The 14,060-nt window shown below is 36.4% G+C and overlaps 1 protein-coding gene across 1 annotated transcript; it reads left to right on the forward strand.

The window, feature by feature from the left end:
• The first annotated feature begins 3,535 nt into the window (after positions 1 to 3,535).
• On the forward strand, positions 3,536 to 12,992 carry LOC110790089 (uncharacterized). The gene is made up of 7 exons (XM_021994874.2): positions 3,536 to 4,201; positions 5,611 to 6,357; positions 6,649 to 7,004; positions 7,179 to 7,390; positions 11,145 to 11,401; positions 11,933 to 12,111; positions 12,380 to 12,992. Exons 1-7 carry the CDS (start codon positions 3,889 to 3,891, stop codon positions 12,461 to 12,463), a joined length of 2,148 nt encoding a protein of 715 aa, XP_021850566.1. The 5' UTR covers positions 3,536 to 3,888; the 3' UTR covers positions 12,464 to 12,992.
• Positions 12,993 to 14,060: the final 1,068 nt, after the last annotated feature.

Consider the following 14,060-nt stretch of genomic DNA (forward strand, 5'->3'; position numbering starts at 1 on the left):
TTAGTCATTTACTTATGTAATACCGCGTATTTTTATTAAATTAAAAATTTATTTATTATATTTTTAAAGTATTTTTAAGTGAATTTTAAATAAGAGTTGATTTTAAATTTTTATTTAAATATATTTTATTTAATAAATATTTCTTGTTTTTATTTTGGGAAGAAAATATTTTTTAAAAATAAATTAGGCGAATTATTTCTATTTTTGAAGAAGAAACAAATTTAAAACGCAGGTTTAAATTAGAACACATGTCTTTTAATTTTAAATCAAGGACTCAAAACCCATAAAAGCCTATAAATATAACCATTCACCCTCAAAATTACATGATTATAACTCATAAAACATAAAACTATTAACAATAGAAAACTTTAAATAACACCAGGAATTCTACATGCACAAGTCATAATAAAGACAATGTTTATAATAATGGGCCATTAAACAACTTGACAAAGCATACACAAGCAATACTTCAGAGGACCAGAGTTAGTTTGGAATTAATAATTATAGATTTATATTAAACTAATCACAATTATGGTACAATATGACATGTTCATAGTACACTTGATTGGTTTAGCTTATACTTGATGCGATGATTGCACATGTTCTCTAACTTCTTATTGATGTACTCACTTAGTATATACGTAGTATCAAAGAAGGGTAATCGATCTTGGACAATTTAACAAGTGACGGACCTTGAACCATTTAATTAGGTAAATAGAAAAAAAATAGTATGAGATTTACACAATTAAACTCAAAATTAGGGGGTTATAATTAAAAAATACACTATAAAGTTTTTCGTCTGGGGAGGTCGGGCCTATCAGGCCACAATAGAGATATGCCACTAAATTTAACCAGAGACTAAACCTGTTCAAGGCGAGCCCGGCCCGGCTGAAATTTTTACAGGTTTGGGTAGAATTTTCCGGCCTGACCAGAAAATTTAAATTTTTTGGGCGGGTTTGGGAAACACAAAACTACACTTTTTAGTTATAAATTTGACCAGGCCCGAAAATGCCAAAAAGCCCGGTTTAGGCCCGAAAATAACCAGTTTGGGCACAAATTTTGGACCTGAACCTTGGCCCAGCCCAACATAGCGGGTTGACTTTTATGCATAGGCCGACTCGAACCCGACCCGACCCGACCCGACCAATCGTTTGATCAGGTCTACTAGAGACTAAGTAGATTGAGGCAATGGGTGTACCTTCTTTATACTTTCTCTTCTCTTATTTCTCTATCCCGTGGTCGTCTTTTTACACCATCCGAAAGAATCATTCAAATAGTTCGCCTAATTTTCTTTTCTACGGAGTAATAAAAAACTAAAAAAAATAGAGAAACACCTATTTCTGGTAACCAATTTACCAACCTTCTACTAGGTTAACAACTACGAATTCATGATGGTAATAATAATTAAATTTCTGACATAAAAATGTGTTTTAGTTTATAAGCTACATGTGGGCCGGGTCATGTGGAGCTCCAGCTATATAATCATAGTTTTGATCTTCTGTTTGGTAGAAGTATCACTATCCATTCACCAAATTAAGCATTTTAAATGATCATAAAACATCAAAACTAATTTCTACACCATGCATTATATTCAAATATAGAAACTTGACTTCCTATATTTTCTTTAAATGTCGTGATCAAGCTAGAAATAGTTTCTTAATTCTTAATTATTGAAAATAAATTGAGCCGTCTTATTGCTTGTCGGATCGAGTAAATTAAAAGAAAGTAATGACCGTATGTAATTATAAAATCCTATGGGTTAATTGACTGGCGTGTGATTTTCTCACACATATATTCTTACATCTATGGAACTTCGATTCGCCCGACCAAGCGGGCGGTGGGAGCTACTCATAAATGCTGCCAGATTGAACGTCATCAATCCAGATCGGGCCGAGGACCAAAATTTTGATAATTCAAGACCTGAAGATCATACTAGTTATACTTGGACCAGACAGATTGTAGACTTATTTCATATTTTTTTTTTTTAAAGTTAACAAAACATGGTAAATTAGAAAACTAATCATTTAAAACATTTTTTGAAAGCTAAAATAAAAACATCTCATAATATATACAAAGCATAATAATATGTCCAAATAAATAACTTTTACAATGGTTTATTTTTTTCAAGGAAAATCACACATTCACACCGGCCCAAAACCGATTTTAAGGGTTTTGATTGGGCCGAGCTGGACCGAGACCGTTAAAAAATATTTCTCGATTCGAAGACCAAACTAATTGTCTGTGGTCCGGTCCATTTGTATCTAGACCAGTTTTTTCTTCAAACCCCTACCCATTTTAACTAATTTATCAAATGTATGTAAGGTTTAATTATATAATACAACTCTAAAGACTGTATATATTATTCCTCTAAATAATTGGTTAAGATGTCGTTACATTTGGGTAAGGAGAGGTGACTAATGGACAATAATAGTGCAAATTCGACATATTCTATCATGAACTTGTTTACCTAAGTTTGCCCAACCCTATCTCCATTTATGTTTGACTAATCGGTCGTAGTCTTGAATTAGTTGTGGAAATAAGGAAAAGGTTAAAATGGTTAAATTATACGTTCGCCTATTTTAAGTTTGAGATCAATTTAATCGGGATTTGATTGTTTGACATTGTAATAAGATAAGGTAAAGAGAACAAAACCTAAGGTTGCTATGACTTATCTGAATTTGTTTGACATTGTATGTTAATATGGACATGGACATAAACAAGGAGAGAATAATCTATTTTCACAATATCAAATTAGGTTCCATATTAAAACCATATAATCATAAGGAAAATAACCTTATAAAATGAGCACAAATTTTTTGTTTTTATCAACATGGGATACTCACACTTAATATTTCACGAGGCTAATTAAATCTTAACTTTGAATGGATTATGATGATAGATTGATAGCTAGGTCTCGAAGAAGTTATTTTGGGATGCACTTTATTCACTCAAAATTACATTATGTTTTTTTAACTAAATTTATAACTCAACCAAACTTGTCTACACTTGTTAAAAATAGTCATTTTTATATAATACTCATGTTGATTTTAAAATCTGACAACCAAACATCAAAATTACTTTTTTTGTTGCTTTCATAATTTGATTCTTAGTTTTGTAAGAAACATAAAACGATATCGAACGGGCCCTAAAACACTACAGTAACCCAAATGTTGTTACGTGGATCCGGGCCATCCGACCCGTGGCTAGTTCTATTACTATACTCTATATTAAAGATGGTCATGGGTCGGGCCAACCCGACACGAAAGGAGCCCGATCCAACGCGAGCACCAAAAAAGCAAAGTCAGACACGAGTACAAAGTAGTGGGCCCGACCTGTGCCACATTTTTTTTTGGAAAAAGCACGATACGACAACGCAAGCTAAATATAGTAAAATTAGGCTTAAGCACGGCGAGCCGGCCCGACACAAAAGCACGTGGACCCGAGCCCTGTTTTGAACCTTTTGGCCTTGGCCCGAAGCCCGACTCGGCCATCTTTACTCTATATAGCCGGTCATAATTAAGAAACACAAAAAAAGAAAAGTAAGAAAAACAGTCGTAGGCTAGCAGAGAGACCGTGACGGAGAGGAGGACAAAAATTGATCGGCGATCAAAAAAAAAAACAAAAAATCAATTCCAAAAAATATCGCTTCCCTCTTTCACACTCACCTTCATCTTCTTCCTTCTTCCACATTCAGTATTTATTTACTCCTCTCAATCTCTCTCCTAAACTTTCAGTTAATCACCTGCATCCAATCACAGTCTCCTTGCAACCTTCAACCTTTCTCTCTCCTCGATCTGAAACTACAATCCTCAAAAACCCTAGGATTTGACTCAATCCGTTAATGGTGAAGCAGTAGAAATCTGAAGAAGAATGCTCCGATTAATTTGAATGGCTCAGTATAGACAGCAGTCAGGGTTCCATAACAATCCCGATTACGTCACCACTAGTACCAGCAACCATCATTATAGTAACGGCATTAGTAGTAGCAGCAGCAGCAGCGCCGCCTCCGCCGCCGGGAGTTCTGAGCATGTTAGTATTGGAGTTCGTGCGGCGTCGTATAAGCAGCCGCGGCATCATCACCGGAGATTAGGTCATTCGAAGAGGAGGATCTCGATCGGCACTGTTATTGTTCTGCTTTGTTTTGTCCTTGTTGCTTCTGCTTTTGCTTACGTCTTTCTTTCCAGAGATCATTCTTCTTCAGGTAGCGCTTTTTTGATCTCTTTGATGTTGATATGATGTATGATGTGATGCAATTAGATTCTGAATTTGGATTCGAATCCTGCATTATTGTGATTGTACTTAAACTTGTGAATACTTTGATCTTAAGATTGTTACTCTTAGATTCTTGAGGAAGGATAAAAATGTTGAAGTTGTGGTTGTAGGATGAATTAATTTTTAAGGTTTGGGCAGTTAATTTCAGTTGAATGCTTGGGAGGAATTAGGAAATCCGAACTTGAGCTATTAATTCGATCTCGAGTTTTTAGCTATTAGATGCTTGAAGATGGCAAAAGGTTATAATTCTAAACTTGTGAAATTTGATCTCAAGATTATTACTCATAGATGCTTGAAAAAGGATTAAAATGTTGATGTTTACTGAAAATCGTGGTTGTAGGGTGAACTAATTAGGGACAGGGAGGTTTAAGCGGTTAATTTCAATTGAATGCTTTTGAGGAATTAGGAAATATGAACTCGAGCTAGTTAATTCGATCTCGCTATTAGACTAGATGTTTGAGGAAGGCAAAAAGTTCGATAGTTTTAGCCCGTTTAGGCGTGTCACGTGTGGATGTGGTGTGGTACGGCCTTTTGGCTAGCAAGTTTTGATTACTTAGGGATAGGGTGACCGTTGAGTCATTGACCTTCTTATGTAGAAGATGAGATTAGACAATTGAATTCAACCTCTTAAAGATTTTGCTATTCATGCTTTAGGAAGGAGTAAAGTTTGATGGTTTGAAAAGGTATGAATATGGATTGGCATAGCCTATTCGCTAGCTAGTCTTTATTATTTAGGGCTAGGGTGCCTATTGACCTTTTAGAACTCGAGCGTAATTGAACATTTGAACTACACTGGGTGATAGTGTTGTGTTTGATGCAACAGGGTGACACTAGTAAAATTTTCTATTAGATACCTACCCTAGTTTGGTTGATGTATAATGATGGTTTCAAGTTCAAGCCATTAGTTCAACTTGAGCTCCACCCCCGTAATATGAAAAGACAGAAATACAATATTTTTTTGTATTACGTCGAGGATTGAGTACATCTGCATGTTAGGTGAGTTCCATCTGGTTCTGGTCTGGATTTGAGCTCTATAAATATCTGGTCGTTTATAGGTGTCAGGTGTTTTTGTTTTTTTGATAGGATAGTGAATCAAAGAGTATGATAGTTAGTTGAATTGGTTAAGGAAGGTTTTATTACAAGCACCTTCTTAATACATGGGTAAGAAGGGTTATTCTCACACCCTCTGTCACCCTGTAAGTAGTGCCTTTTAAAAATTCCAATCATTAAATGTAAGATGACAGTAGAATTGGATTTCTCAAATAGTATACTTGACTATTACTATACGAACAAAGTAGTATTTTGAGTATTTTACAACTCATTGTTAATTTTTTACAGACATAAATACACGAGATACACAAGATGATGCTCTCCGGGATGATTTTCTTACAAATGTGACAAGATTCACAACTCCCTTAGTCAATTTTGGCCATGGCTCTGAGGGTCATGGCCATGAAGCCCGTGATTCAAGGTATTGGGATGGGGATGATAGGAGAAGGGATGAAGATTACAATGAGGATATGCATAAAAGTAGTGCAGATAGTGACGATGAATCAGGGAAGGATAATGTATCCAGTAGAGTGAAGAGTCCAACGAAGGAGTCCAAAAACCATATCAGTAAAGGCACAGATCATCATGGTTCATACAATGAAGCTGGGCGTGAGGAATTAAAAATGTATGAGCAAAAATACGAAGCTTCTTTGAAGAATGTTGGCCAAGAAAGCGTGGAATCTGAGGATGGAAATCATGCTTCAGAGGGGGGCAGTTTGGATATGGAGAGTGAAGATGTTGATGCAGAAGATGAATATGATGATGGCATTGATTCACATGATGCTCATGTAGATGACTATGATGATGATAATAGGAATCAGGTGGTCACCAAACTGCCTAAATCCCACTCAGAACACGGTGGAAATGATAAAGGCCATGATACACTTGTGGATTATGACTCAAATGATAGTTCTTCTAAACAGAAGAGTTCTAACATCATTGGAAAGACTAAACAAGTCAGTGCTTCTGATGTACGATCAAATACCGGCTCTGGAAAGCAGCCAAAGAAACGTAGGAAACACCGCAAGTTTTCCTGTAAGTTCCTCGCTCCCTAAAAATGGCTGTATGAGAGGTAGGTGTACTTGGAAATATGATACCCTACTGGTCTAGCCTAAGTTTCAGTTGTGCTTTATTTCCTGTTAGGATAAGAAGTTGATTTTAGGGTTTCTTTTAATCAACTTGAAACTATCAAACATACATATGGTTCAGACTTGTGGTGGGGGGTGGGGGTGGTGGGTGGTGGGGAGAACAATAAAACATATATGGTTCAAATGTCCAATAATGTAACTGCAAAAGTGCTTAACTCATTAATATTTATTGATGTAGCTTCAAGTTGTGATATGAAATTGCTGAATTCTACCGCGCAACTTGTAGAGCCGCTTGAAAGTAGAAAATTTGCAAGATTTGCACTGTCGTATACAGAAAGAGAAGAGAAGCCTGATGGGGAAGATAACTGGGAACCCAGGTTTGCTGGGCATCAAAGCTTAAGAGAAAGGGAAGACTCATTCCTTGCACGTGATCAAAAGATTAATTGTGGCTTTGTTAAGGGTCCTTCAGAGTATTCAAGTACAGGATTTGACTTGGCCGAGGATGATTCCAGATACAATAGTAAATGCCACATTGCTGTTGTTTCTTGCATCTTTGGAAACTCAGATCGCTTGAGATCTCCTTTTGTTAAAGTGGTAAGACGTCTGTTAAAGGGTCCATTTGCATATGGTTGCCATTATGTCTTATGAAATTGATCATTTGGCCACCTGAATTATTTTCTCCAAGAAATCAATTGTTTGATATTTTCCCCGTTATCTTGGTGTGCGAATTCTGATGTGCAGTTTTAACTTATTTGCCTTTTCTTTCAGATCAGTCGTTTGTCTAGGAAAAATGTTTGCTTTGTGATGTTTATGGATGAAAAGACTTTGCAAACCATTTCTCTAGAAGGCCATATACCCGACAGAATGGGATTTATTGGTTTGTGGAAAATCGTTGTGGTGAAAAATCTTCCTTATACAGACATGAGGAGAGTCGGGAAGATACCAAAACTTTTGTCTCATCGACTTTTTCCTTCAGCAAGGTAAGAATGTGTATTGTGACGGTTATACTTTCTTTTTTCTCACATACTCTAGTATTTGACTTTTTGTATTCAACAATCGTGGCAATGTATTTTGTCAAAATTACTCTTTTTGTCTTGGCATTCTCTTATCTGACAAAAATATTACGTGAAATCGCTGTAGTTTCAGAACTCTCTTAAAAGGTCGTGATTAAGAAGCATCATCCTTGTTTATCTACTTACTACCGTGATTAAGAAGCATCATTCTTGTTTAATTTTGAAGGTTCATATATGCTCCTAGCTTGTAGCTGCTGTTAATTGGTTATTTCTCATTTTTATTATTGATTTTTATAATGGTGAAAGGCTGAAAGCTGAGTATATATATTGGTCCTTCAATCCATTTTCCCCCAAGCATCATTGTGAGATTGAAGTCTAGGGTTGTAGCTTGCCCAACTGTCACCAGCATTTGGATATGCCACACACGAGATACATTTAGGTCTAAGCAATTGATTCAAATTGCCTTTTTTGTGATGTTATGTGACTTGGTGAACATGATATAGAAACTTCTGGGGTAAGGAAGTTAAAATACTGTTAGGACCAAGATGTTGGTATCTTTTGGAGATAATTCCGAACTTCTGGTTCAGCGGTCCCTAAGTTATCCAACTGAACTCTGTTGATTTTGGCAATATCCACACTCTGTTGCAATTCTTACCAGATAGAAGTGTGCTTTCTACTAGGAAACTTTGAAGGGTTCTATCCCTAAAAAGTTAAACAAAGATTAGGCTGAGAACAAGATAAAATGGATCTGATTAGATAAGTAGCTTTACAAGTATTAGCTGAAAATAGAATCCGATGATTGGAGTACTTTCAGAAGTGATAACAAAGAATGCAGGCTCCCTCAGAATATGCAGAAAATGAATCAGAAATGATATTTATTTCCGGTCAGAATATCTGCAAGGACTAAAACCTTGCCATCGCCCCTTTATCTTAGATGTTGCAAATTATCCTTGAGGGGCTGCAGCAGAACTCTGAACTTTTGTTTCTATTCTGCCATTGGTCACTATGTTCCTGTTGAAGTCATGTTCCTTCTTTCTTGAAGAAATGGCTGGCATCTACCATTTAGGAGTGTGGATGTAGGGTGGAACGGCATCTTAGCTAGCAAGTCTTGATTACTTAGAGATAGGGTGACTGTTGAGTCGTTGACCTTCTAATGTAGAAGATAAGATTAGAATAGTGAATTATGCCTCTTTGAGATTTTGCAATTCGTGCTTGAGGAAGGAGTAAAGTTTGATGGTTTTAAAAGGTATGAATAATTGAATATGGATTGGTATAGCCTATTCGCTAGCTAGTATTTATTATTTAAGGGTGCCTATTGACCTTTTAGACCTCGAGGGTAATTGAACTATACTGGGTGATAGTGTTGTGTTTGATGCAGCAAGGGTGACACAGACTGACACTAGTAAAATTTTCTATTAGATACCTGCCCTAGTTTGGTTGATGTTAATGATGATTTCAAGTTCAAGCCATTAGTTCAACTTGAGCTGCACCCCTATAAGGCTGCGTTCTATTCACCTGATTTCCACTTATTTTTCCTAAACTTATCTTATCTAAACTTAACTGAACTTATCTGAACTTATTAGAACTTATCAAAACTTATTTTAGTTATAAATTGTACTTGGCCAACCCTTATTTTTCCTGAACTTATCTTATCTGAACTTATCTGAACTTAACTTAACTTATCTAAACTTATTTTTCCTGAAATAAGTGGAAATAAGGTGAACAGAACAAGGCCTAATATGAAAAGACGGAAATATATTTGTTTGGATTACGTCGATGATTGAGTGCATCTGCATGTTAGGTGAGTTCCATCTGGTTCTGGGCTGGTTGTTAGCTCTATAAATATCTGGTTTTGAGTTCCATTTGATTGAAGTGGAGGGTTTTAGCTTGCCCAACTGTCACCAGCATCATTATTTGATTGAAATGGATATGCCACCCACGAGATATATTTAGGTCTAAGCAAGAGATTCAAATTGCCGTTTTGAGATGTTATGTGACTTGGTGAACATGATATAGGATCTTCTGGGGTAAGGAAGTTAAAAACTGTTAGGACCAAGATGTTGTTGTCTTTTTGGAGATAATTCCGAATTTCTGGTTCAGTGGTTCATAAGTTATCCAACTGAAAACTATAGAAGTGTGCTTTCTACTAGGAAACTCTGAAGTGTTCTATCCTTTAAGAGTTAATCAAAGATTAGGCTGGGAACAAGATAAAATGAATCTGATTAGATAAATAGCTTTACAGGTACTAGTTGAAAGTAGAATCCGATGATTGGCATATCTGTTTCAGAAGTGATAAAAAAGAACGCATGCTCCCTCAGAGTATGCCGAAAATAACTCAGAAATGATATTTGTTTCCGGACATAATATCTGCAAGAACTAAAACCTTGTCGTCGCCCCTTGATCTTGGATGTTGCAAATTATCCTTGAGGGGCTGCAGCAGAACTCTGAACTTTTGTTACTATTCTGCCATTGGTCACTCTATTCCTGTTGAAGTGATGTTCCTTCTTTCTTGAAGAAATGGTTGGCATCTACCACGTATTTTTTTTGTTGGCAAGTAAACATAAACATTATTACCAAAATGAAAAGTTAAGAATAATACAACCCCGAGTCAAAGATACACACTAGTACAAACATACTGGTGGTGCAATACACCAGTTTGGTTAGACCCCTACCTTCTAGGAAGGGCTGGGAAAAACCTCTCTTCATTGCACCACTCATACCCAACAACTACAACCTAACAGGTCTAGCACCAAAGCTAAGGCATTACAAGCATTTCCCTTTGAGCATCAGATGCCCTTACAGCAACCTTACACAGAATCTCTCCAAAAACTCCAGCAGGAGACTTGTAGCTTCCTCTAAAAATACCTTAGCGTTTCTTTGCAACCATATATGGTATACACATTCCCCAAACAACATCAAAATACAACTTGTGTTTATCTGATGTTCTTTGCCCACTCTTTATAGCCCAAGCCAGCTCAGTACTGAAGTCAGCAACATGCATTAGGTTCAGAAGAATAAGGGCATTTAAAAAATAGATGATGAATGCTTTCTGGGGCTAAGTCACACAAAGGGCAACCATTAACATCCACTTCCTTCCATTCTAGCAGTTTATCCAAGGTGGGGGAAGCCTTCTCCAAATAGCCAGCCAAGTAACAAATAAAGCTCTAGGGGAAGCTTTATTTCCACATATAACTCTCCTCCAAGGAATGCTTTGATGTTGGCCTCTCATGGATTTATATAGCATCTGTATGGAGTACTCATCGTTTTTCATAACATTATTCCATCCTCCAACATCAACAATAAGTTCATAAGAACCCAGAATTTTCTTCAAAGACCATGACATATTATTGGAAATGGTAAGACCATGACATCTACCGCGTATTTAAACAAAACAATGAGTAAACTAACTATAATTTTCCTGTTGATGTGTGCTTGTCATGCTTGTTTTTTGAAGTTTTCATCTGTTCTAGTGGTTTGTGTAGCAACAATGATGTTATTAGGACTTTGGCAGATAAAAAAGAAATCTTAAGATTTGTGGCTTTGTTTTTTCTTACCTTAGTTTGTTGTACTAGCTGCCTGACATGAAATGTTGAAGCTGTTGATGAAATTAAACTGCTCTTTTCCATAAAAAGAAAAAAAAAGAAAACTGCTCTTTGCTGACCTGAGTTTGTTGTACTTTGTGTATTTCATCGTCCATTTCTGACTAATTCTCGCATGCCAGATATTCAATTTGGCTGGATAGCAAATTGCGTCTCCAACGCGACCCTCTATTGCTATTGGAGCACTTCTTATGGCGAAAGGGGCATGAATATGCAATATCAAATCACTATGATCGTCATTGTGTTTGGGAAGAAGTGGAGCGAAACAAGAAGCTTAATAAGTTCAACCACACCATGATTGATCAGCAATTCCAGTTTTACCAAGCTGACGGGCTAAAGAAATTCAATGCCTCTGATCCCGCAAAGATGCTTCCGAGCAGTATGTTCATATTCATCTTTTGTTTTTCCTTTTGTTGCAGATTCATCTTTGGTATGAAAATTTTGATATTCTCTGGGTTGGTCCAAAATACTTTGGGGTTGGAATCTAGTCTATTTCTACATTATTATTATACTAAAGCCAGTTTTTTCCCCCCCTCCAAAACCTTACAAGTTATTTATTTATTTTTACATTTTAATTTAATGCTCTTATGGAAATTAAGTACAACCACTCATTTATGTTTCTTGGAAACAATAATGATTGTAAAATATTTAGTGTAGAGTAAATTACGAGGTGACTCCCTTTAATTTATTGCATCTAAATACGACTCCTTTTTTTTAGTCGTTGGCAATGGAAATCAAAATTATTAACACGCTTTGAAATTACCCGTTGCCACTTATATTAATGTAACATTTGAATAAACTAATTGTTTAATTTTTTTAATGAAACCGTGCATTGCACGCACGGGTACTAACTAGTATAGTCTATTTTCCTGTTCTCCCTAATGATTTTTTTATTTCTTCTTGGCAACAGATGTACCAGAAGGGTCTTTGATAATCAGGGCACACACACCCATGTCAAATTTGTTTTCCTGTCTCTGGTTTAACGAAGTGGAGCGTTTTACCCCAAGAGATCAATTAAGCTTTGCATTTACATACCAGAAGTTGAAAAAGAAAAATCCTAGCAAAACATTTTATCTCCACATGTTCAAGGTGAGTACTGTTTCTATAAAAGCTCTATGCGCTATGCTACCCGGACCAGGATACCCATGTCGGACACGGGTATTTTGTGAGAAAATTGCATTATTATGGTCCAAAATGACATGTGTGAGTGTCGAGGATCCGACACGGGTATTTGGGGTCAAATGAAGAGTCCGGGTAATAGAGTCTGTGCGAGCAAAATAAGGCAACAATATACTAGAATATGGATTGTGTACATAATCATACTTACATGCTTTTTTGCTCGGGATTTGCTTTGCAGGACTGTGAGAGGCGGCAAATTGCAAAGTTGTTCCACCACAGGTCCGAGGAAAAGCGTGGCACTTCACGGGATGCCACGGAGTAAGCAAACGGAAGCAAACGTTGCACATAGTGTGAGTTTCCACTTACTTTCGTTACGTTATGCTTGGCCGTGCCTTGCCCTTATTCCTGGAGAATATAATTTGTCCCCCCACGAGTTCCCATATTAGGTCGTGGATGCCGGTACCATACACTATATACTAGATTTTTTTCAATGAGGATTATACAACAATGTTAGCAAAAGGGGACAACTTAACACTTCAGGTTAACAGCTATGGAAAAGGTACCGTTCCGTTTCGTTCCGTTCCGTTCAGTTCATAGTTCCTCATTTGTATTAATTTTATTCCGATTCATTCTATGTTTGGTAGCTTACTAGATTGAGCCTATCATTCAATACTTGTGTAACTCTAATATTGACCTTGAGAAAACTATTGGTGCCATATGTATTTTTAGGGAAGATACGGACCGGAAATTATTTTTTGATTGGTCATTTTACAGTGTATTTTAGCTAAAGAACATTTAAGATTAATTACCTGATGTTGGTTGGTATATATCATTGAAGAATATTTGAACAATTTTCTTGATTTGAATTTTTTTTAAGTCTATCCCAGCTTTCGGACAAATATGGTATATCGTATATGGCCTTGAAAGGGTAATATTCCAAGTTGGGTCATATGAGGGAGTTTGGAACCTTAAAAACCCACTAGTTGGTTATTTAATGGCTCTGAATTGAAAATTGGCTAATCTGGCATTTTAAAGCCAAAATAGATGGTTAAACCGTGACATATTTGGTGCTTATAAAGCAATTGCTTGTTGGTTCAATGGTGATTGAGGCTGAATTTGGTAGGGGGGACCCGTGTTCAATCTCCCACAACACAATTGGGAGGGGACTGAAACCTATCCACTCAGAATTCGCCCCGAATCCTGATTAGCCATAAGGGTAAACCGGGTGGGTATACCAAAAATAATAATAATTATTGGGTGCTTATAAGCATTCGTCTCTTAAATGACATTAACTGATTTTCTTACATACGCATGTTGTTGAATAAAGGTCATTCTGTGTCTTTAAGTGACCAACCAGTGGCTTTGTATGATTCCAAATTTCCTTATATAACCACCGAACATATTCCTCAAAAGAATAGGAGTTCCCGATACCGGGTCCCGAAATCTCCAGATTTGGTCAAAAAAAGGTGTATTGGCCTTCATTTTTTGACTTTTCGAAGCTGAAAAGGTTAGAGGTCTGAATATTTTCCATATACCGCATGATAAAGAACTAAAGATCACACCAAAAAAAGCTTTTCAGGTAAAGATGACGCAGACATTATATTATAAAAATTCAATTTCTGTCAATATAGAGATATGATCGATAGAACTTGCAACAAATAAGGAATTTATTCACAATTAATGTTGAAGATATACAGTATGAGATTGACCACAAAGGTTCATGTTTAAATGAACCATAAAATCAAGCTGTAAAATAAGCCAGATCGAAAAAAGTATAAAAGAGAATGGAAATCCTTGCTAATATGCGTGGAAATCATCTCTTCCTTAGGTAATCATATCCACACACAAACACGACGAAAAAATAGAAAATATAATCCGTATTTTGGGACTTTATGCATCTTTTAGCAAATCTAATGCTA

The sequence above is a fragment of the Spinacia oleracea genome, chromosome 2, assembly GCF_020520425.1.
Source record: "Spinacia oleracea cultivar Varoflay chromosome 2, BTI_SOV_V1, whole genome shotgun sequence".
In the NCBI taxonomy this organism is placed as follows: Eukaryota; Viridiplantae; Streptophyta; class Magnoliopsida; order Caryophyllales; family Amaranthaceae; genus Spinacia; species Spinacia oleracea.

Coding starts and splice junctions, on each gene's coding strand:
- LOC110790089 (XM_021994874.2), top strand. CDS start 3,889: ATGGCTCAGTATAGACAGCAGTCAGGGTTCCATAACAATCCCGATTAC. Junction 7,005..7,178: donor GATCTCCTTTTGTTAAAGTG/GTAAGACGTCTG, acceptor CTTTTCTTTCAG/ATCAGTCGTTTGTCTAGGAA. Junction 12,112..12,379: donor TTTATCTCCACATGTTCAAG/GTGAGTACTGTT, acceptor TTTGCTTTGCAG/GACTGTGAGAGGCGGCAAAT.